General features: G+C 49.5%; 7 protein-coding genes across 7 annotated transcripts; 4 read left to right on the forward strand and 3 right to left on the reverse strand.

The window, feature by feature from the left end:
- Positions 1 to 1,622: 1,622 nt before the first annotated feature.
- Positions 1,623 to 2,618, forward strand: FIESC28_06228 (uncharacterized protein; the record flags this gene model as incomplete). Its single annotated transcript, XM_031160372.1, has 1 exon — positions 1,623 to 2,618. One exon carries the CDS (start codon positions 1,623 to 1,625, stop codon positions 2,616 to 2,618), a length of 996 nt encoding a protein of 331 aa, XP_031015563.1.
- Positions 2,619 to 4,418: 1,800 nt separating this feature from the next.
- FIESC28_06229 (uncharacterized protein) lies at positions 4,419 to 5,173 on the forward strand (the record flags this gene model as incomplete). Its single annotated transcript, XM_031160373.1, has 2 exons — positions 4,419 to 4,659; positions 4,716 to 5,173. 2 exons carry the CDS (start codon positions 4,419 to 4,421, stop codon positions 5,171 to 5,173), a joined length of 699 nt encoding a protein of 232 aa, XP_031015564.1.
- A 275-nt stretch (positions 5,174 to 5,448) lies between these two features.
- On the reverse strand, positions 5,449 to 6,837 carry FIESC28_06230 (uncharacterized protein; the record flags this gene model as incomplete). Its single annotated transcript, XM_031160374.1, has 1 exon — positions 5,449 to 6,837. One exon carries the CDS (start codon positions 6,835 to 6,837, stop codon positions 5,449 to 5,451), a length of 1,389 nt encoding a protein of 462 aa, XP_031015565.1.
- Positions 6,838 to 9,025: 2,188 nt separating this feature from the next.
- Positions 9,026 to 11,128, forward strand: FIESC28_06231 (uncharacterized protein; the record flags this gene model as incomplete). Its single annotated transcript, XM_031160375.1, has 4 exons — positions 9,026 to 9,672; positions 9,742 to 10,242; positions 10,302 to 10,775; positions 10,828 to 11,128. 4 exons carry the CDS (start codon positions 9,026 to 9,028, stop codon positions 11,126 to 11,128), a joined length of 1,923 nt encoding a protein of 640 aa, XP_031015566.1.
- Positions 11,129 to 11,853: 725 nt separating this feature from the next.
- FIESC28_06232 (uncharacterized protein) lies at positions 11,854 to 14,279 on the reverse strand (the record flags this gene model as incomplete). The annotated part of the gene is made up of 4 exons (XM_031160376.1): positions 11,854 to 12,595; positions 12,925 to 13,472; positions 13,524 to 14,016; positions 14,068 to 14,279. The coding sequence occupies 4 exons, from the start codon at positions 14,277 to 14,279 to the stop codon at positions 11,854 to 11,856; spliced, it is 1,995 nt and encodes a 664-aa protein (XP_031015567.1).
- A 731-nt stretch (positions 14,280 to 15,010) lies between these two features.
- On the forward strand, positions 15,011 to 16,688 carry FIESC28_06233 (uncharacterized protein; the record flags this gene model as incomplete). The annotated part of the gene is made up of 2 exons (XM_031160377.1): positions 15,011 to 15,038; positions 15,091 to 16,688. The coding sequence occupies 2 exons, from the start codon at positions 15,011 to 15,013 to the stop codon at positions 16,686 to 16,688; spliced, it is 1,626 nt and encodes a 541-aa protein (XP_031015568.1).
- Positions 16,689 to 16,923: 235 nt separating this feature from the next.
- FIESC28_06234 (uncharacterized protein) lies at positions 16,924 to 19,930 on the reverse strand (the record flags this gene model as incomplete). Its single annotated transcript, XM_031160378.1, has 2 exons — positions 16,924 to 19,682; positions 19,735 to 19,930. The coding sequence occupies 2 exons, from the start codon at positions 19,928 to 19,930 to the stop codon at positions 16,924 to 16,926; spliced, it is 2,955 nt and encodes a 984-aa protein (XP_031015569.1).
- Positions 19,931 to 23,917: the final 3,987 nt, after the last annotated feature.

A 23,917-nucleotide genomic window follows, 5' to 3' on the forward strand; every position in this document is an offset into this window, starting at 1 on the left:
GAAAAAAAAAAAAAAACTGGCTGGACTCGATTGGCCTAGGGGATTGTGACTGGGGGCCTGGGGGACCTGGCAACTGTCGGGCACTGCTACGCTGTGCGTTGACGCCGGGCTTGGCTACGTACCGCAGCCGTTACTGCTACGACCATTTTAGGTGTTAGGTCAAAGAAGATTGGCGTACTCGTACTCCTCCTCTGACCTGTACTGTACCGATGTACTTACTGTACCTTACTCCATGAAGCCCATTTATCATCCATTAATTCACGCTCGTTGCAACAGTGGAGGAACGAACACCCGACCCAACCTGGAGCCTAACCTGACCTAACTGAACTGACCTAACCAGGTCCTAAAGTCCGCCACGCCCACCTCCACACTAAACTGCACCTACTGGACACCTGCTGCACACTTTCTGCACCCGCTCTGCCTGCGCGCATTGGACCAGACTGGGCCAGTTCTAACTGCACTGCATCATCCCCCATCCATCCCCCATCCCCATCTCTCCATCTTGCCATCCATCCACATCCACATCCAACCTTTCTTAGCCCTGGGCTGTCCGGGCTCTTGCTTCTTCTTTCATCCTCTTCCACCCTCACATCCCATCATCCTTTTTCTTTTTTCCCTTCCTCACCTTCACCCTCCTCATCTCTCTCTACCTCTTCCTCCTCCACGATAGAAACCGAACTCTCCCAAATCACAGACAATCATCAGTCAGCAGGCCTTCATTTGGTTTGTCGACTTTAGGGTTCTGGTACCTTTCTCGCGCGAGTCTCTCATTACCCTGTCTTTGTCTACCCGGCTCGCTGCTGCAGTAGACTCGACCTGCATACTCTGGACGTTCTTGAATTCTACCATCAACCTTTCGGATCAGCAGTACTAAGGGTTTTCCTCCTCAACCCTCACCTCACCTCACCCTTTCCTTGCTCTTAAGAAGGTTTGCCTTCTTTCTTCTTTTTGGTAAGTTTCATCATACTCTTGATTACGTCCTGATTTTTCGACAATTGTGGTCTCGTTTTGTACAATCGATCAACAACGCTTTTCGCGCCTGCCGACCACGTCTTTTGCACGTCATCCCTGGCTTTTATCCTTTTGCTTGTTCTACATGATGCTGGCAATGCTGCCGCCGAACACCGCGATCATCCAGCCCCGATCTCGATTTCGACCACGACGAACAGCTTGACCACTGTTACAACTTTGATGGCGAATATAGTCGAGATCTCAAACTAACTCACTGATTTAGACTGCTTGGATTTGAAACTCCCTGGGTTTCCAATATACCTTCGCCATTGATTTTATCACCGTTCACGACAAAAGCAATCAAATTCGGGTTCCAGCAATTTGACCTTCCGCAAATCGTCTCGAATTCAGACGATCCATTCATATACGTTTTCCGTATCCGACGTTACGACATACGATACAAAGTGCATCAGTAAATGGCCCGAAGCGCCTACTGAATCTTTGTCGATCTATTATCGACCTAGCCTCGAATCATTTTCGCGTTCACGCCCACGGGACCGTCTTAACTGTGGTATAAATCCGCAGTTACGCTTTTACGGCCCCAAGATTCGCTTCATTTCCCGACAAAGGTCGCGTTCGATCTTCGTCGGACCCATCTCCAATATTTCATCATGCCCGGAGGCGTGTGTGCCGTCCTCGACTATGAGGTCGACATGATGTCCGAGTACGTTGCCGAGATGGCCACTCGCGTTGTCACACCTGAGGCTGCTGTGACTTCGCCCTTCCGCAAGTTCGTGACCCAGATCCTTACTTCGACACGACTGCCCAGCACCACCATCCTCCTTGGAATGAACTATCTCGCCAAGAGAATCAACACCTTGAAGGGACAGGGTCCCTACAAGGCCTCGGAAGGTCAGGTCTGGCGTTACCTGACTGTCTCTCTGCTTCTGGGAAGCAAGTTTCTTGATGACAACACCTTCCAGAACCGCTCCTGGTCCGAGGTGAGCGGCATCGCTGTATCTGAGCTCAACTCTCTCGAGTTCGAGTGGGTAGAGTCCATGGGCTGGCGCCTCTATGTCAACATTGACATGAGCAAGGATTACCAGGCTTGGCTCGAGAACTGGCGCGATTGGCAGGACATGAAGAAGCGACAGGTCGCCCAGGCCAGCCGCGAGAGACTAGCATCTGTTGTCCCTGCCATCGACACTGACGTCGCCAGGTACTCTGGTCACCGCCAGTCTCCTCAATCGCGTTACCTACAGGAGCAGGCTGCAGGGTTCGAGCGCTATGCCATGAAGGCCCAGCAAAGTTATCGCCCACGCGAATCTGGCTGGGGTCACGCCTCTTGGGGAGCTCCTCTCACTCCCCCCGACTCTGGCTATGGCACTCCAGACTACGCTATGTCTGCTACCTCGAGCAACGACCGCTACAACGAGTGGTTCTCTCAAGCTGCTGCCCAATACACCAACCGATACCCCCAGCCTCCCGCCCACAGCACGTTCTACCCCAACTCGCGTCACAACTCCTACAGTGGTCACTACCACTACTCGCAAAACATGTGGGAGCATGGCCTTGCCGAGTGCAGCTGCGCAGGCTGTGTTGATCCCATGAAGCAACAAGTTCCTTATTTCGTGCCTCACGGCTACAGTCAACCTGTCATGGGTTAAAATCATCAAAAAGTTCCACCTAATGCCTCTGATCGAGGGCGGTTCGATCTTGGAAAGAAGAAAAAAGTTTTTAAAAGGTTTCATTTTTTACGGCCACGATTTTCCTTACTATACGCATCCCGAGAACGATACATTCGCATTCAGATACCCCAGGCACGACAAAATTGTTCACACGATGACCTTTTCGGCGGATCATTCTCAGGATTTTTTTTTATTACAGCCATGACTGGATGACAAGACTCGACTAGCCCTTGCATTGCTCTACACCAGCACACAAGATTTATGGCTACCTGGTCATGTCCAGGCACGATGGCATTCCCTTACTGTTTTACTGGTTATACGTTCTGTAATGGTCATACTTGGCGTTCGGATTTTTCTCTTTATCTTACACTACACGGTTCCGGTTCGATAGACTTGCAGTTTTTACAGTTTCCTTCGGCTCTCGCGCTCGACAGTACCTACCGGTTGGCCACGCTGCGAATCCTGGCTGGTTACATCCAGTCCTGCTTCGATCCCGACGCCGACTGCCGATCGATGAACTTCAGCGCAACAAATCCTACTATAGATGGCGATTCGACAATTCGGCAATTCGCCACTCGTTTGGACATGGCATTCTGTGGTAAACGCAGGATGACACAAGGTCACAATCTACCCTGACCATCTCTTCTTCCTCATGTTCTTGTCTACGCACAGTTCAACGAAACTTGATTCAATACAAGTATGGTTCGTCGATGCTCACTGAGCTAAGCGGCATAGATTTTGAGGATGGTATATACTTCACCTTTTCGTTTGTTTGTTATTGTAAGTGGCAGATATGGATTTTGACCACAGGAAACGGGTTTACATGACGGGGTTTATGCATTGCAATCAGCGGGTAAAACAAGGGATTTGGATTGATCGGATGATCATCGGTTTGATATTATATTCTTGTTTTTTTCTTTTGCTTCAAGCTTCATGCTGCGTTGGTCATGGTATTGACTTGCTCATGCCATCCTACTGCTCAGCATAGGAGCTGAGTGATACACTCTTGACTTTTGTTTTTCACAGGGTTCGGTGTCAGGCACTGTGGCAGGTTGGCTTTAACGAGAAGTTGAAGCAGCTGCTTTCATCGCGTCGGCTTAATGAAATCATTACAACGCCGAATTTGTTATTTTTTTTGCTACCACATCTTTTATTTTTTTCACGACTTTGGACGATTCATGGAAACATTTGAACAACATTCAAGCGCATCGAACGATGCAGTCTACAAACGTCAGCTGCTTTGAATCTGAACATTACGATTCAACAATCCCGATGTATTTTTCGGCTCTTGAAAGCTGTTTATAGGTAGTTGGCTTTTGTGTACTTGGTGCGCAAATAAAAAAGGTGTTAGAAGCATTCTTTATTCCTCTTGTGCATGCAAAGGATTGGGTTACTTTATTTACTTTACTTGATTTGAATCAAGGTGGGAGTTGTAGAATACCATAGAGTTGATACGGGATCCCACTCCGTTGATCTTGATCTTGAATTTCGCAAGGAGTGCCTTGCTTCATAGTTTAACTCAAATAAAGAAAAATCCTCAAAACCTGTATCTCATCTTTGATTTTTGGTGATGGCGTGAATGCGGCTGCGTTAGTAAACTTACATTGTCGGCTTGCGGCAGATTATCGGATAGATCGTTCTCACTTATTTACAATTGCAATGCTTGAGTTTGACAAACATCGACCCTCGCTTGACTTATTTATTCATTGATGTCTCGCAGTGACCTCTTTCAAGCTATACCTTCTCATTTGATCACCAAAATCTAACCACTGTCGAACTATGTCCAACCGCTTTGTGTCTGCGGGCAAAATTGGCTCGTCTGGGGATATTTCTAAAGATGTGAATGATACGGGATCAAGCACCAGTCAGCAGCCCCTTCATAGCTCTGCAAAAGCCAAAGAATGGGAACAAGTTCAACAACAACTGGAAGATGAAAGGAAGAGACGCGAAGAGCAGCGTATCAAGTCGGCCACAGGAGAAGGGGAGAAAAGCTTGTACGATGTCCTTCAGGCAAACAAAGGTGACTTCCCTTTCGAGATATGAGATAATTTCATAATGCTAAATGCGGAACAATAGCGGCGAAGCAAGCAGAATTTGAAGAACAGTCCAAGATACGCAATCAGTTCCGCGCACTGGACGATGACGAGATAGAATTCTTGGATGAGATACGCGCCAACAAGCGTGCTGAAGAGGAACGCGTAAAGCGGGAGACAGAGGAGGGTCTCAAAGCATTTCGCCAACAGCAAAAGGGCGACACCGTTCAAGATCAGTCTGCTGATGTGCAAGAAGGAGGCGAGTCATGGGAGATTGGCCGTAAGCGGAAACGCAACAAGGAGAAGGAAGTCAAGGGCTTGAGGCGTAAGGTGAGCGCTGCGGAGGAAACTAGCAAAAAGGACGAGGAGTCAGCAGAAACTACAGGACAGGATGCTGAGAAGCGCGAAAAGCCAAAAGTCGCACCTCAAACAGCTGCGAAGCCGCCGGAGAAGAAGGGCTTAGCGCTGGTGAGCTATGGGAGTGACTCCGACGATGAATGAAGATGCTGCACAGGCTTATTGGAGACGGAGACTCCATATTGAAAGGGAGTATATACATTGTCATCTCAAATAATAGATCATCAACAAGTAGCGTCCCTCGCTGTATCATACACACAGAAGAAACCCTGCCTTCGCCTAGGCATAATAGATACAAATGGTCCCTCGATCATAAGATGCTCCCTGAAAAGTGATTGTAATAATAGTACACAGAACTACACAGCGGCACATATCCAAGCCGCGCTCCTTTTTATATCTCACAAATGCAACACCTTGTTCTATTCATCACTGTCCACGTTTCCAACATTCGGTCGCATGGGCTTGGCGGTCGCTGATTCAACAGTCCAGTTCCACAAGCTGCGGAGGCTTCCCTTGATCCAACCTTCAACCTCGGCCTCAGGGACCTTGATTTGAGCGGCGCGGGCCTCGATCTCGGGGCTCATCTCAAAGCGTCGCATGCGCTGTGCCAACCTAGGGTCAACGACCATGGGCGCAGGCCAGATCTTCTCCTTGGGGGGCTGAGCAGGCGTGGTTGCTGCGTTGTCGTCGTCCTTCTTGACAGGCTCCTCGGTGTTCCATACTGACTTGACCCAGTCTTTCTCTTCGTGCTTGAGGACGAGCTGCTGCTCGTACTGGCCATCGGCCTCGCGCCATTCCCGAGAAGAAGCAGCGAAGCACACAGCGGCAACTTCGCGACCAATTTCGTCGGCGAGCTTGCGGCGGTTGAAGAAACGGTTCAGACGGACAAGAGTATGGCGGAAGCCGAGACGGTGGGGGAGAGGGATGGGGTTGGAGGGGGAGAATTCGGCAGGAATATTGGTGGGAAGACTAGCCAGGGGGTAGTCGGCGGTGGTGTTGTAGGGAACTGGTTGAGGTGGTCGCTCAGGCTTCTTCTCTTCCTCTTTCTTCTCCTTAGGCTCTTCCTTCTTCTCTTCAGTCTGTTCGCCCTCAACCTTGGGGGTCTCAGCAGCCGGTTCGATGGCGACAGGTTTTGTCTCCGTCTCGGGCTTCGCAGGAGGATCAAGAGGACCCAGCCAGCCTTCGTGTAGTCCTCGCATATACTCCTTCCATGTATGTAGGCCGAAGACGATATCACCCTTGACACCGTCATATTCTGGTATATTGTTCTTCTTCCTCAAAGCAGCGGTTATCGCCTCGTCTGTTTGTAGATCCTCTTCGCTTGATCGCTCGTACTGTCTTCTCTCGCGACGAATCTTCTCTGCCACGGCGGCTCTCACATCACCCTGTTGTCTCCCTTGGACGAACTCCCAGTCAAGGCCAGAAGCTGCCAGGACGGGCTTCGCATACTCAATAAAGTGATCCTGCGCAACACGTAGACCGTCCCCAGGGGGTGATTCGAGGTAGATTGTCAGCTTGCGAGGGAGGTGGCTCGCTGAGGGGATTAAGTCGGTTGCGAGAGGAGCGACGACATGCTTCCACTTGGCTGTAGCCCTCTTCTTCTCGCGCTTGTCGTAGATAATAGCTGCTGAAATAGAACCAGTGATGGCCCAGAAAATGAGCCAGTTACGTGAAGGGAGTTTTCGAGGAAGATTTGGCAGGCCCATCATTCGTAGAGCTGGGTTCTGTTTCGGCTTAGGACTGGGCGCCTTGTAGGCTGCGCCGGTGCCAGCAGCGGGCTGCTGCGGTGGGGGATTAGAGTCGGCCATTGTGTATATGTATTATGGCAGTCTTGACTGAAAAGACTGGAAAGCTCGAAATATACTACGCCGAGGCCTTCAAAACCTTATGGACCGCGGGGTAGCGAGCGTCTTGATATCGGCCTTGCCGCTAGGTCGGATCGCTTGAAGAAAAAAACGGCGATAAGCAGCTCCGATAAGGTCCCGAGAGCGGAATGGAAATACTTTGGCCCCGGGGCATCAACATGAAGACGAAAGAAGGAAATATGCTTAACGATCAAGTTTGACCCCGAATTGTATCTGTTGTATGTCTGTCTTACCGAGTTCACCTAGCTACGAAGTTGTACAGAGATGACTTGATCTCGGTGGCTGACGGTTTCTTATTGCGATTACATACTATCCATCCATTCGCGTACTTGTTTAAATAATTGTTAGCAGTCCTTAGGCTATTCATTCATGATCACGTTGTGTCGGTCGACTGGCTTTGTATTACAACAGTGCAGTCCTCTCAACGGCCATCTCCAGGGACCCCTGGTGAACCGCCATGTGGAAAACACAAGCGATAGACGGATGTCACAGAAGCCGAGCCGAGCATGGGTGAGGTCCATCTGCAATTGTTAAAGGGTTGGATTAATAAAAGATAAATGCTATCCGAAATGATTCAATTGATTGGACATTTAAGAAACAAATGACATGTCGTCAGAGTTCATCTATCTACAACAGGCCAGGATAGTCCCGAGGCTGAAAACCTGGAAGTTGAAGTTGTTTTATAGGTACCTAAGGGTTAAGAAAGGTGGAGGACCCTGCGACATGCAAGTGACAGGTTCACCTGAGGCTCAGGAATACATAGTACTCCAGTACATTGTATGGATGATGGCTATAACAGCCCGTACTGTGCTACAGGACGTGCGTGCATATCCGTCCGTACAGCAACCCATTATCCAATCTGGGGAAACACAAGCGGCAGGGATTCGGCCCCTAAGAGATCTCCAGTACAGCAAAGCAAGGGCAAGTCTAGAAGAATGGAAGGTTTGTAGATGCGCTGTAAGCTTTAATACTTGAGATGAGAACATAGACGGAGGAACGAGAGATGGACGAAGCATGGCTAGTCCACGATTGATTCACCACCAGCACCGCTTACCGGTGTCGAACTAGCTTGAGATGAAGGTGTAATCAGGAGTTCCTCAGTGCATTAGTTTTCTAGAGTTAGAACAGGAATCAGATAGGTAAGTAGTGAAGAATATGGATATCAATTAGGCTGAGTGAATGGTTTCTACCAAGTTACGCAGATGATACAACCATACACCATCATAATGGTATCCTACCAAACACATGCAAATCCAGTATTACTCGAACAACCAAATGCTAAAATCCCATCCATGAGCTACAATGGATCTCAGTTAGGTTGGGTGGGTGAAGTGGGTTTCATAGCAGCAACAGCGCATCACTAGAAACATGGCAACTCCCTAAAAATGAACTAGACTGCCCCGATCCAGGCCGCCGCCCGGTCTTAGGTAGAGAGACTTCCATCTAAGCCCCTCGGATCTCCCCCTCTTACAGTAGTAGTTGGCTGCCAGCTGTCATTGTTAACCCAAGCCAAGCCAAAACCAATGGAAACAATTCGTGCTTTGAACTTTTGCCTCAGGAGCGGACAGTAGCCAGATCCCTGCTGTTTCGACTCAGTACAGTATCGTGCAGTGCAGTGCAGAGCTGGCAGCATTAACCTTAGTACTGCCAACTTGGGCTAGATACAGTACCTTAGCATTGGGTTCTGGAGATGTACGTTTACTGATACATGAGCCTGCAGAAACAATTCCCCTCTATTCTCAAATCAATTTCCTATCCGTTCATCTAATCTGAGACTATCAACCGTGCGCTGGTTTCTAGCTGCAAAGTCCTGGTCAAGTTCTATTCGTGCTCCGCCAGAAGTGGCTCTGGTGCTACAGTACGCCGGTAGGTATACCTTACCTCACCTTGAATTGTACTGTATTTGGTACCACTTACCAATTAACCTAGTCCAGTCCCGCGCGCCGCCCCTCGCTCTCCCCTCCACAAGCACAAGCCCCTGGACTTGACCCTCCCCTGAAACCTATCCGCCATCTCGACTCCCACCTGGCAGTCTTGATCCGATTCTTTTCACCTTTACTTTCGCCGTCACCAACTTGTCGAGACGGTATTACGGCGAAACGAGGCGATAGAGACGCCGCAATCAGACAAGATGGATCCCAACAACAGCAACAATCGCCTCTACCTCAACTTTGGTAATGGCAACGATCGTTTGACCGCCTCAGACAGGGCCGCCTATCCCACTACGCCTTCGACCTTCCCTCAACCTGTTTTTCCTTCAGCATCTGGTCAACAGCCCGGTGGACTGCAGCCTCAACAGCAGCAACAGCAGCAGCAATATGCCGCTGGCTATGCGCCCCAGGGTTATTTTAACCAGAACCAATATGCCCAGTATGGCGGCCAGCAACAGCAGCAGGCCAGCGATTATCAGCAGGGTGCGGGCTATCAACAACGATCCAACACACCGGGCACCAACGACCCCAACACCGGCCTCGCCCATCAGTTTTCTCACCAGAATCTCGGTGGCGCTGCCAGAGGGCAGGGTTATGCTCGAGGTCCTTCGCCAGGCCAGCGTCCTAGAACCGCTGGCAGTTCAGGACAGCAGCCTGGCTACAACTATATGAACGCCCCTCCCATGCCTACCCAATCCTCCGCCCCCGGCGAGGAATTCCAACGAGCACCTGAGCGAAACCCTGATAGATATGGCACCAATGCCAATAGCAACCAGAAGAAGTGCTCCCAGCTTGCTGCCGACTTCTTCAAGGACAGTGTCAAGCGTGCACGCGAGCGCAACCAAAGGTACGGAGCAGCAGCACAAGGTTTCCCGGTAAACTGGAGAGTGTAAGCTAACTCGCGACAATTCAACAGACAGAGTGAGCTGGAGCAGAAGCTTCAGGATCCTTCCCAGGGCGCTGCTAGACGTGAGCAGCTGTGGTCCACCGCCGGTAGGAAAGAAGGCCAGTACTTGCGTTTCCTGCGTACCAAGGACAAGCCCGAGAACTACAACACTGTCAAGATCATCGGAAAGGGTGCTTTCGGAGAGGTCAAGCTTGTGCAAAAGAAGGGAGATGGCAAGGTCTACGCCATGAAGTCACTCATTAAAACAGAAATGTTCAAGAAGGACCAGCTTGCCCACGTCCGATCAGAACGAGATATTCTCGCCGAGTCAGACAGTCCATGGGTTGTCAAGCTATACACCACATTCCAGGATTCGTACTTCCTTTACATGCTAATGGAGTTCTTGCCTGGTGGAGATCTCATGACAATGCTGATCAAGTACGAAATCTTCTCTGAAGATATTACTCGTTTCTACATTGCAGAAATCGTTCTTGCTATTGAAGCAGTACACAAACTGGGCTTCATTCATCGGTATGTACCACACTGCGACTACCTTTGTCGTTCTCGAAACCTGTCTAACCCTTAAACAGAGACATCAAGCCCGACAACATTCTGCTCGACCGGGGCGGTCACGTCAAGCTTACCGATTTCGGTCTGTCAACCGGTTTCCATAGACTCCATGACAACAACTATTACCAGCAGCTCCTTCAGGGACGGTCTAACAAGCCGCGCGACCGTAACTCTGTTGCCATCGATCAGATCAACCTGACTGTCAGTAACCGATCTCAGATCAATGACTGGCGACGATCCCGAAGACTGATGGCTTACTCAACTGTCGGAACTCCCGACTACATCGCCCCCGAGATCTTCACTGGCCATGGATACACCTTTGACTGTGATTGGTGGTCTCTTGGTACCATCATGTTCGAGTGTCTTGTTGGATGGCCCCCATTCTGCGCCGAGGATAGCCACGACACCTACCGCAAGATCGTGAACTGGAGACAAACTCTTTACTTCCCTGATGACATAACACTCGGCACCGATGCGGAGCACCTGATCCGAAGGTAAGGCACCAGTTTTACCAACATTCAAGATGCGATGGCTAACTTTCAACAGCATGGTCTGTAACACAGAGAACCGTCTCGGTCGCGGTGGTGCGCACGAAATCAAGAGCCATGCTTTCTTCCGTGGCGTCGAGTTTGACAGCCTGCGCCGCATCCGCGCACCTTTCGAGCCTCGCCTGACTTCTAACATTGACACCACCTACTTCCCGACTGACGAGATTGATCAGACTGATAATGCTACTGTCCTCAAGGCCCAAGCCATCCAATCAGGCCGAACGGTCGAGGAGTCTCCCGAGATGAGCTTGCCCTTCATTGGTTACACATTCAAGCGGTTTGATAACAACTTCCGATAAATGTAATGGAATAGCCAACTTGCCATCGCCAACTGTTTTATCCACACGAAATAGGCTCAGTTCTGTGAACGGGCTTTGCTTCGCTATCACTGTAATAGCGGTGGTGAACTGGATAACACAAACATGCCGGCTTCTTAATAGCTGTCTGTGGTACGGCGAGACAAGGCATTTGTTGTATAGCAAGGACTGGCCTTCTGATTGATCTTTCTGCTGTCTCGACGTATCTTTTGGGGATGTTGGAATCGGAGGACAAGTCTAGACGAAATGCATACAAGCGGGGGTTTAAGACGTTTGCTGTCTGGAATTTGCATCACAGAGGTCATGTAACAAAATATGAGATTTTCAGGCATTGTCATACAAGTCAATAATAATCAAGAGAACCAAGAGCTACTTTTGAGCATAGCAGTGGATGGACGAGCGTGTATGCACATGGACTAGAATTACTTGCTGTAAGAAGGTGTTTTCGATTCTGTAGTCTATGTCTTCGCAAGTCTTAGCGAGGAGCGACCTTGACTTTTTGAACCCCGACTGAATCCTACACTATGAACGTCGTTCGTCCATATATTGCACCAAAACGATTCTTTATGCTGCTTGCCCAAAACTTGATAACCAAATGTCGGGCGATCATGTGAAAAACCCCTGAACGCCATACCGTGACCTAAAGATCCCTTTCTTGACTCCCAATGTACAAATGACCACATCAGAGGGTATTTAAGTATGCATCATTACCTCCTCGCTGTCAATCCAGGAGCGGCATTGAAACGCTCCTCACGCTCTGTCATAAACATAACCTGGATCCAATACTCCTTGGCATCCGGGTCCCAATAGGCAAATTGCTTATCCTCGCGCTTGTCGAGCTCACGCGCTGGGATCTTGAAACCGACTGTCTCGTATGGTTCGGCTGCGACAAGCAGATACTGGAAGTTCTTGTCGGGCTCCTCGACGTGCTGGGTGAAGGCGTTCATGACTTGCCACTTGGGCGATGTTTCGGGTGTTGCGTCAGGGTACTGAAGCTGGAAGAGTAGACCCTGCTGTCGAGAAACCGGATCGCGGATCTTTGTGATCTTGTATCCTGGGCGACCAATCTTGACGATATTGCGACGCTGCGCAAAACCTGCGCCTGTGACACCGATGGGCAGACCAGTGGCGGGATCGACAGCGCCCTGGCGGCCTTCCTTCTGCTCGCGAGCAGCGCGACGGGCGAGGTTGGTCTGATGCTTCTTTCCCTGGGTATGGGCGAGATAAGAACCGTCGTTCTGGTGGACAGTGAGACACAGACGACACTCGAAAGAGCCGACGTGGTTCTTGAAGAAGTAAGGATCCTTGTCGAGGTCGATAGTCTCGAGGGCGAGCTTTCGAAGACGTTCGCGACGGTCGGCGTTTGTGGCGGACTGAGAGGCTACACCTCCACCGCCGAATTTCGAGCCAGCGCGGTTTTGGAAATCCATATTGATGAAGAGGCCGTGGCTAAGTGGGAATGAGTATTGATGGAGTTCGGGTCGATGTTGAGGTTGATTTGCGCGAAGCTGGGATGGAAAGAAAAGCACGGTTGTAAGCGTAAAGGATGAACTATTGACCTGGACTGAATTCAAGAATTATGTGGAGACATTCGACATGCGCGGAGCCAATCAGTGCTTACGATTGTATACTTTAACAAGTCCTCTTATACTCAATTATATCTTAAACCAAAGACTATATGACAATTAATTTATATAGACACTGAGCATATCGTTTGTCTCTACAGCCTCACTATGTCGGCATGCTTAGAAATCCAGGCTTCAACACAAGCGACAAACCTATCAAGCTCAGCTGCTGGTGTTCCCAGCACAAGAGCCATGAATCCTCTGCGCACAATCCAGAATCCTTCTTCCATCATCTCGCACCAAAATAGATCTCTCAAGGTGTCGATTTCCTCGATTTCCCCAGATCGTTCAAATATGCGATCGCCATTCGTTGGGAAATGTACTCCCATGATCGTACCGACACCAGTAAAGACTACCCTCGTGCCCTCAGTTACTGCATCAAGTCGTTCTCTCAGCTCATCACCAGATTTGGTAAACTGGACAGAGACTTTAGGAGTGTAGACTTTGGTCAAGCCAGCATATCCGGCATGGGTCACTAGAGTGTTGTTGTTGAAGGTGCCTGAATGGGAGAGGGCATTCGGAGATCGAGGATCAAAGGCTGCCATAATATCCGCCCTTCCGCCAAAGGCACCAAAAGCAAGACCTCCTCCGAGATATTTACCAAAAGTCTTTAGATCTGGCTTGAGACCTCTTAATTCGGAGATGCCTCCCGCAGAAAGACGGGAAGTCATGACTTCGTCAATGATGAACAAGACGCCAGCCTACCTCTCGTCAGCATGAGAGTGAATATTTAAGAACAAAGCAAGACTCACCTTTGCAGCAATTTCTTGTATACCTTGCAGAAACTCTGGCTTCCCTGACAGACCACCTCCAGAGCCCTGCATACCTTCTAGCAAAACAGCAGCGACATCCTCACCCTCGATAGCAGCGCGAGCACTTTCAAGATCATTATATCTGGCCACTACCCAGTCATCCATGTCCACATTATTGGCTTCTGGCTTTCCTCCCTTGAAGCCTATGACAGCGCCGTGGTAGCCCCCGCTGAAAGTCACCACTCTTCTCTTCTTGGTGAAAGCTCGCGCAGCTGCCAGAGCGTGGATGTTGGCCTCAGTACCAGAGTTGCAGAAGCGAACATGTTCAATATTGAAGCGACTGCAAAGCTCGCGGGCGAATATTTGCTCTTGAGCTGTGTTGCCACCCACATTCATACCAACATTGTCCAGCACATCTCGAATTGCTGAGAGAATGACAGGGTTGGAATGTCCATAAAGAGCTGCCGTGAACTCGCCAGTCAGGTCTGTATAACTAAGTCAACTATTAGCTACTGCTTCGGTTCCAATATCTAGAACCACTTACACATGTCCATCTTCAGAGGTGACCTGATGTCCTTTACCAGACTTGATTACAACTGGGAATGGGCTGGTATGAAGAACAGTTCTTGTGTTTCCACCAGGCATGGACTTGACTGCTTCATCATGCAAGGACTTGGATCGTGGGTTGCGAGCAATATAACGATCTATAGCATCGTCGAGCTTGGACTGGATTCGTTGGGTGAGGTCTGAAGACATTGCTGTAGTGTTGCTTAAAGATGAATTCTATTGATATCTTGAAGATCTTGAAGAGCAGAAATAAGAATAACCACAACTTATTTAAGTTGTCGAATTATCCTATGTTCGGCTATAATTCTAGAAGTGAAAGCCTTCGCCTCTCGGTCTCAGTGATGATCATGTTAATAAGTGCCCTCATGAGGAGCAACTTTCGGGTTTACGTTATCGGGTCTCGGGTTTGGCTCCGTGTAAGTCTAAGGTAGTCTTGTGTTAGATACTAACATCAACTCTCGAAACTACTGAGATATGCCAGACCTAGATAGATAATGAACAAGGGACTGAACTGCTAATTACTCTTTTATCAATTATTAACTGTACATTTACTTAGTATAACGCAGGGAGACAAGTTGTCCGTCTGAGTCTTCTCATACATCCAAGCCATAGGCTTGTTCATTCTCATAAAAAACTATAGCTGAATATGCTGAGTAAATATGAACTAGCTGACTTAATAGAAGCTTCCTATTACAATACTGTGATGACTTTTTGTCTTCCATATACCAATTCGAGAACTCCCAAGGTGGTGAGCATAGATAAAGGTACGTACCTTTCCGGAGGGGGGGAGACAAGAAAAGCGGTCTGAAAAATAAATCGGCAGAATTAAGCCATCCCACTTAATTTTTCAAACTTTTGATCGAGGTTCGTGGTGGAACAAGACAAGCCGATAGAGACATAATCAAGTCAGAAATTTCACAATGGCCGGCTCAATCAACAAACCCAAGAGTAAGATACAAAACTACCACCCCCTATAATACTCATCCCTAATCTGCTGTAGAGCCCAAGTCCAAGCGAACTCCCGTTCGTCTTCGCCACAAGATCCAAAAGGCGTCCGTCGCAAAGCAAAAGAAGGAGCGCAAGCTCGCAAAGAAGAACCCGGAATGGCGAACAAAGCTAAAGAAGGACCCTGGTATCCCCAACCTGTTCCCTTACAAGGAGAAGTTGCTCCAGGAGATTGAGGAGAACCGCATTAAGAAGGCCGAGATGGCGCAAAAACGAAAGGAATTGGCCAAGGCCGCAAAGACGGGCACCAAGGACGAGAACGCCATGGCCGATGTCGAGGTTGACTCCGCCGACGAGATGGACGATGACGAGATGGATGACGATATCGACGAGTCAAACCCCATGGCTGCTCTTATTGCCAGCGCTCGCGCTGCCGCCGCCACCTATGACCGACAGCTCGCAGAGGACGACGACATGGATGAGGACGACAGTGACGATTCCGACAACGACCGTGGCCCTGAGATGTCAATTGGCCAAGCCTCTTCAAGAAAGACTTACGACAGAGTCTTCAAGCAAGTTGTCGAGGAAGCCGATGTTGTCCTTTACGTCCTTGATGCACGCGACCCTGAGGGCACCCGTTCTCGCGAGGTGGAGCGTCAGGTCATGGCTGCCGCAGCTGGTGGCAAGCGACTTATCCTGGTTATCAACAAGGTCGATCTGATCCCTCCCAAGGTTCTCCGAGACTGGCTCATCTACCTTCGCCGTTACTTCCCTACTCTGCCTCTCCGAGCTTCTGGCGCCGCTCCCAATGCACACACTTTCAACCACCGCGACCTGACTGTTCAGAGCACCTCTGCTACGCTCTTCAAGGCTCTCAAGAGCTTTGCTGCTAGCCGACAATTGAAGCGTGCTGTTTCCGTCGGTGTTATTGGTTATCCCAATGTTGGTAAGAGCTCCGTTATCAACGCGCTCCTGTCCAGGATGAGTGGAAAGGGTGGCAGCTCTTCAAAGGCCTGCCCTGCTGGTGCTGAGGCAGGTGTTACCACGAGCATCCGATCAGTCAAGATTGACAGCAAGCTTACTCTTCTCGACTCCCCTGGTGTCGTCTTCCCCTCGTCTTCCTCAACACAGTCCGCCGGTCTTGTCTCTCTTAAGAACGCTACTGAGGCACATGCCCACCTGGTTCTCCTTAACGCTGTTCCTCCCAAGCAGATTGACGACCCCATTCCTGCTGTCACCCTTCTGTTGAAGCGTCTATCCGCTTCTCCTGATCTCATGGAGAAGCTTACAAACGTCTACGACATTCCTGCTCTTCTCCCTAACCGCGCTGACGGCGATTTTACGACCGATTTCCTTGTCCAGGTCGCCCGCAAGCGAGGTCGTCTTGGTCGCGGTGGCATTCCCAACCTTCCTGCCGCCGCCATGACAGTCGTCACCGACTGGCGAGACGGCCGCATCCAGGGATGGGTTGAGCCTCCTGTCCTTGCTGTTGAATCTACAGCCACCGCTGCCAAGCCCGCCATCAAGAACGCTGGCGAGGATGAGGTCGCTGCTGACCAGAAGCAGATCGTCACCGAGTGGGCTGCCGAATTCAAGTTGGAGGGTCTCTGGGGCGACGACAGCGCTGACGTCGAGGATGCTATGGAGCAGTAAGGAAAGAAAAAAGCTTTGTGGTGGTTTGTTAGCAACTTTGACGGACGGGTTACATGAGTTCTTCACTGGAAAGTTTGGCGTTTCAAGGATGGCTGTTAGAACGGTTTAGATCCGTGCATATACATTCGTAAAAAAACATTCTGTCTACCTAAAAACTCCTTCATGTTTATACCAAGTGACTGCAGATTATGCATTATGCTGTATACCCCCTATCCGAATCATGTTTTTATCTTGTTTAAGCCTCGATCAATTCCATCTTGACGCCACGCTTGCCGGTCATCTCATCCTTTTCATCACGGACTCTGACCCTGACCTTTTGGAACAGCTCGACCTTGACATTTCGGCTTCCCTTGGTGGTAAGTGTATAAGTCTCAGCATCGAACTCGGCCTCTGGCTCGGGCTCTGCAAGGTCCCTCAGTCGAATAAGGCCCTCAGTACCAAAGCGTGGTACCAGGACCACGAAGCCGTTGCTGAAAATCTTCATCACGAACGCATCCTCCTCAGCAACCTTGCCCTTAAGAGCCTGGCCGACATAGTAGGCGATACTGGCACGGCCTGCCATTTGGGCGTTGCGATGTCGCACGTTGATGTTCTTGCATACGGCTTCCAGACGTCCTCGACTGCGAACGTTGGGGTGAATGGCTTCGTAGTCAATGGCAGCGGCAAGCTGTCGATGAGCGAGGAGATCGGCGTAACGACGAATGGGAGATGTGAAATGAGTATAGATTTCCGAAGCAAGACCGTAATGGCGGAACTCGGGATAGGCTTGGGTACCGGAGCAGAAATACTCGGCGCTCATCATGCAGCGAGTGGCCATGATACGCACAAGGGTGTTGAAAAAGGGCTCATCGGGGTCAACGCATTCATCCAAAGAATCGGCAAGGGCCTTGCTAGAATCGGTGCGTAGTTCCATGCCACGTTTTGTGCGTAGCTGGTTCGAAAGTTCATCAAAGTTGGTCTTTGGAGGAGCACCGTGGCGACGTAGAATAGCAGTTTGAGGGAAGGCTTCGTAGATCTTGGCCGCGACGCTAATATTGGCGAACAACATGAATTCCTCGACAAGAGAATTGGTGTCGAGCAGCTGTTTTGTCTTGACATCGATTGGGTCAGATGTCTCAGATTCCGTCTGCACCTTAACTTCTGGGGAAGAGAGGCTCAGGGCACCGGCATCCATTCGCTTCTTCTTGAGCTTCTTGGAGAGCATGAGAAGCATGCGCATGCCCTTGGTAAGATCATCTTGTTGGGAATCGTCGTCGATTCGTAGCTGGGCCTGTTCGTAGCTGAAAGCTTCTCGTGATTTGATGACAGACTTGGTGAAACGAACATTGACAATGTCGGCGTTATCGTTCAACTCCCAGAGTACGGAAAAGGCAAATCGCTCGACATAAGGCTTGAGCGAACAGAGATCTGTACCAAGCAGGGGAGGAAGCATGTCGATACGCTTGTCCACTAGATAGACGGTGGTACCTCGGATACTAGCTTCAGTGTCCATAGCGTTGGCAGGCTTGACAAAGTTGGAGACATCAGCAATGTGGACACCGACTTCGTAATTTCCGTTGGATAGCTGTTTGGCATGAAGGGCGTCGTCAATATCCTGACAGCCAACTGGATCAATACTGCAGATGAGGAGTCCCCGGAGGTCCTCTCTTTGCCTCCAACCAGGATCGTCCATGCTTGTAGGCACCCTCCAGTCATGACCCTCTTTGGGAAGGCAGTCCAACACGGTTTTGGGAAACGGTCGATATTGAACATCCCACTCAAGCAACAGAGCCTCGGTCTCGGCAGACTTGGTTTCCAGCTCACCCAAAGATCGTACAAAGTGTCCAACGGGATGTCTCGAGTCGCGCTCCCAAGCATCAATGGTTACCAGAAGACGCTTGCCGAGAAGGTCACCAACCTGTCTCGTACGAAGACGAATCTTGGGGATCTTTTTGTCCATGGGAATCAGGAAAACGCTGTCCTGTTTGCGACCTTGGCTAGAGGAGGCCTTGCTCGCCGACGAAGGGTCGATGTGACCAACGTACTGACGCCAGTTACGCTTGACTACACCGACGACCTTGGCCGTGGGTTGGGGTTTGCTCTCCGACGCGCTCTTCTGAGTCTTCTTGACCTGTTCTTGAAGGGCTTTTCGCTCTTTTTCTGAGACAAAATCCTGGCTCTCCTCCACGTCGGCATTTTCATTCTTAGTGATGGCCTCCTCCTCGATGATCTTTGTTGAGGGCTCCTTCCATTGATCTTGAGGAAGAACCTCGACGATTACAAGATCACCATCGACGGATCGATTGATGTTCTCACGACCGAGGACTAGAAGAGGCTTTGGGAACGCCGGAACTTTGATAGAACCCTCGAGGTAATTGTATGGCGAGACATTGAAGATACCTTGGTGCATCAACCCGGCCTTGACGCCGGTCATCATTTTTGATAGGGTGAAATATTCAGGATAGAGCATCTGGCCCTGCGTCTTGAAGGATCCTTGGGTTTGGGCCTCTGCCACCATGTCGAGAAGCCTCTCGCCGTCTTCGAGAGTACCAACGTAGTCTCGCAGGGATGATGCATTCAGGCCATCCTCTTTAGCCTTGCGAAGGTTTTCTCGGTCATCGCTAAGCATCACGACAGCTGGAACCTTCTTCGCCTTGGTCTTGGCAAGATGCTCGCCGTACCATTTGACAGCTAACCGAACAGCCCTGTCGTTGCGATCATTGACAGTTTCGTTTGCATCACGATGGACAAACGTTTCAAGCCTAAAATCGTTGAAGAAGACGTAGAATCTCTTGTCCTCACTCTTGGTAAGCCCCACTAGACGGTTGTACAGAGGCAGTGATCGATTTCGTAGCTCTTCCAGCACTGTTTGCAGGATGATAACATCATAAAAGGCTGAGCTTTGTTCGAAAAGGTCCATCGCGTTAAGCAATGCGTTAGTATCAGGGACTAAGTAATGACCCTGAGAGTAAGTCTTGGTGCCCGCAGGCTTGTCCGAAAGGACAAAAGACTGAGCTATAATGAGTGTTAACAAGCTGTAATACCGGGATACGATGAGGCATCTCACCTTGCTGGGCGGCATTTCGAGGAGCGTCCTGAAGACAGGCCTTGCAGAGCTGGGAAGAGCAAGGAATATCGGTTCGTAGGTAGACTTCTCTCACAATTTTCTGCACTTTGCCACTTCTGGTTGAGCGGACATAAACCTTGCTAGAAATATTTGAAGCCTGGGGATCGGACTCGGTTGATCGTTTTAAACTCGCCATCTTTGCTAGATTCTTTCTCTAGCGATGCAGTGAGTTGATGAGTTTGTATGATGAAAAGACTCTTGGTTGCAAAGCATTCGCGATGATAGTGGGTCTTGTTATCGATAGTCGATAAGTCAGCAACAAGTACCTTGGTAACTATGGCAGGCACGATTGTGACCTACGCAATTGTGATATCTTGATTGATCGAACAACAGAATATTCAAATGGAAATGAAATGGCTGTTAGAGCCAGACATTCTCAACTACATACTGTTTGTCTTCAGCTCACTCCGAGAAGCTTGCGTTCAGCCAACAGTCCTTGTCACATGATTACCTCGTCACGTGCTCTCCTGCCGCAACTTCACTTGACCTTCTTTCTTGGTCCTTCCTTCCGTAGATTTCGTTACCCTTTCATAATTTGTGAAGATGAACATCAATCGCACGAACTATGCTTCGTATTCAAGCTTTAAACGCTTCGGTTTGAGGGAACTTGACCCATTAATGATGAATTCCTAGCGAACAGTTCGCTCCACTTCTCAATCAGACATCACTTACACGTCCCCAATTCAACGAGTCCAAATTACTCTGAGAATCGACACTACTTTAGTATTTGTTGAACTTCTCACCAGATAGAGCAGACAGAAAAGTCGGCAGTAAGATCATGCTCTTAAAAGACGCAGAAGCCTCAGTTCATTAATAGCAAAGTCACCAAATCGCAAGAAGCAGTGTCAGGTCACGAAACTGGAGACATAATACTTCTCGAATACGTCTCAAGTGAAATGTATCGATATACAGACTACCATGATGATTTCTAGCCGACTATAAGTCAACACCTGCATAGGTATGCTGTGTACATATCGAGATCTTCTTAGTTGGTGTCCGATACATCGACATTCTTAGGCAAGCATACCCCCTGAGAGTCAACAGAATATTATGACGAGTTCAGCATTCACAGGCGTTGCCCACCCCAAAGAACAGCTTCTGCTCGTGCATCAGCACTATCCGCGCGCACAAGGTTCACTTTCATAGTGATAGACTGGAAAAAGACATGCATTGTTTCACAACCCATCGAATGTCGCGCCGAGATGCAATGGTGCAAGCCCAGTGAAGACCTCTACTATTCTAATTCCCGGAGTCCGAGCCCGAGCCCGCCACACGAGCTCTTGCTGAGCACCCTAGGGGCTACCAAAGCCTTTCATGAGAAGCATACTTGGTATGGACAGTGAAACTCGATGTCATTCTTGTGTCTGCGAATAAGACGAGATGTTCTTGATCGGTTTTCACAGTTTCTATTTATATCTCGAACCTGGCATCTTGAGCAATCGGACTTGATTGTCAAGATCTTCTTAATGACAACCTAATTCAACATCTTGTTTGGGAGCGGACGAACCACACACCCACCAGGCGTGATTTGCATTTAACGTTACAGTAAGAGCCCGCCTCCCAATCCAGCCTCAGCATGCATGCAACGTTCTGCGCCAATGGTTGATAAGCATGTGCTTCTTATGCGCCAGAGAAACATGTATTTCACGTCAGATGAAATCGTCGACTTCAAGATCTCTTCGGGGTAACGAAGGTGCCATATCCCAGCCGAGACCGCCAACAGAACATGTGAGCAGCAAGCTGCTTCGTCGTTGTTGCTGTCGATGCCACTTCATACCTAAGTATGAAATGCCTTCAAGTTGGGCCTGTTGGCCACCAACATCAGTTATTATAAACGGTGTTTTATGGTGAATTACAGGTAGACCACCAATATTAACGGAGCCCCTTGCTATTGTGGTTCTTACATTGGTATATGACTGACTAACAAGTACCGATATAGGAAACAATCTAACTCACGGTCTACACCACGCCGCATCTTAGAGGCGACTAGGCCCAACGGGATACCTGTATGTTGGGCAATACAAGCTCCAGGTTGATAACAAGAGCCACTCTCGGTAGTAGCCACGAAGAGCTTACCTACCAGTTTCGACATTACTGTCATCAAAGTCCTTGAAAACCTGGCTCTCTATGAGTGCAGTCTACCATCGTTGGTATTGCTTCTATCCGAGATATGTTGACGGAAGCAGCTTGGTACAAGAACGAATTCCACAACATAAACATTGCACAGGCATAACATGACAACAGGCTGGTGCCACCTGAACTGTGGTTGACAGGAGCGGACGCAACCAGCCGAGGTTTTTTGAGCTTGCCACCGGGGTTATGATCTATGCATGTTGATGGACCCCATCATGCAGGGTGTTCGACAAGCACAGCATCAGACATCCCATAATTGCTCAATTATTAAACGTCCCTGCAACAACTTGTATTCAATGTCAGCATCGGTAATATTGCTTGCAGGCATGGCTGCGGCCGGTGAGCAGAACCCTAGGAGCAGCGTGCCGATCCATGTGATGGGACGGGGTAGCAGCAGGTTGCTGTATTGGGAAATGCATGACGCCGGGTACTGCTGGGCCAGATGTCCTACAGTACTCGATTGAACGCGGCGCGTTGGGGAAGAGTTCACGAGGTCGCGTCTAGCGTCCGTGGAGGGCATCTGGGAGTGCTCGAATCTGTCGATTCGTGGATACTAACATCTTTTTGATCTGAGAACAGAATCATCATTTCATAATATCGTCAAAAGCTGGATGTCAACATACAAAACGCAGCCTAATTGACAGACAAGGTGTCTTGATCTCGAATCACATATTTCACGAGCGCAGTGCGCGTCAGAAATATATGACTGACAGTAGCAGGCAACCGTTGGCTCTGTTTATCTTCGCGAGAGGTCGCTTTTATTTCTCCATCGATAACAAGCTTTTGTGCAACGGAATGGCATTAGCCATGCGTCAAGACGGATCCAAGAAAATTCGACATAAGAGTCATAAGCACCACTGCGCTAACATCAATAATTATTCAAACAGCAAGCATATCATAAAGAACAGGGGTCCGTTCCGGGTGTGAAGCTATTGGAATGAAGGCCGAGACAAACGCCTCTTGTTGGTAGCTAAGAATCGACCGCACGGACTGATGTGATTGGCTTCGTACTCGCAAGTCAGCCAAAGGACGAAGTAGCCAGCCGGTCAGGCGTCACAAGACAGCAAGCCGAGGACAATTAAGCAAGGATAATGCATCAGCATGATGCAATACGGACCCAAATTTATGGAGAAGGCTGTTGACTCAAGTATTGTCAGCAGGCTAGAAAGACAATAGCGACTCAGTTATTCAAAGACGTGAAAGAACCGCGCAAGTTGACAATCGAGACCAAACAAAACGAGAAGCTAAATTATACCTTGGCTGCGAAACCAGGATACTGGCGAGGGGAAACGCAGCCACCAAGCGGTGATTTTCCATAAGGGATTAAGCCGAGGCGAAGAGACTGGGGTCCGTTCGGTGCCGGCAAGGTTTCATGTGCGGACCAGCTCATACGATGTCTACCGGCGATCTACAAGCGAAATTTTTACGTTGTGGTTTAAGGCAGGTACTGAGCTTGAAGGCTCGTGTTAGGGCGCCTTTGACGTATTCTATTTGGGCGTGTCTGGCCAGAAGCCAAGGCCAGTTAGATCACATAAAGAGATCTGTGCCACAAGCAATCGGGAAATGGCGAACTGGAGGAGGCTTACAATGAGATGACAACGGTCTCAAGTTTGGTGGAGTCTCAATTAAAAGCCGCGGCGGGACACGAAGACAAGTTAAAAGAAAGGCGGACGATCCAAGGCCCCGCCCGCTCTTGATGGACAGGAAGCTGTGGCTGATTAGTTCACAGGTGTGTCTGCGTTTAGTTTGGCGTGCAAACCGTCTGCAAGTTGCTGAATTAGACTCGTTAGAGCCAAGAGTGGATGATAGCTGAGCATCACGAGGGACCGCGCGGGGCAGAGTTGTCTCGCAGTTCCAAGAGCTGATGGGCCATGCTTCTCGCGTATCTCGTCTGCGACCTTAGTCAACCCACGGCGGAGACTCAGACTCTGGGGTGAAGATTGGGCTCACAGTGCATGGTCTGTGTCCATGGGGGGGGGGGGGGGGGGGG

Source organism: Fusarium coffeatum (assembly GCF_003316985.1).
Source record: "Fusarium coffeatum strain FIESC_28 chromosome Unknown BRIP53273_contig_135, whole genome shotgun sequence".
Lineage (NCBI taxonomy): Eukaryota > Fungi > Ascomycota > Sordariomycetes > Hypocreales > Nectriaceae > Fusarium > Fusarium coffeatum.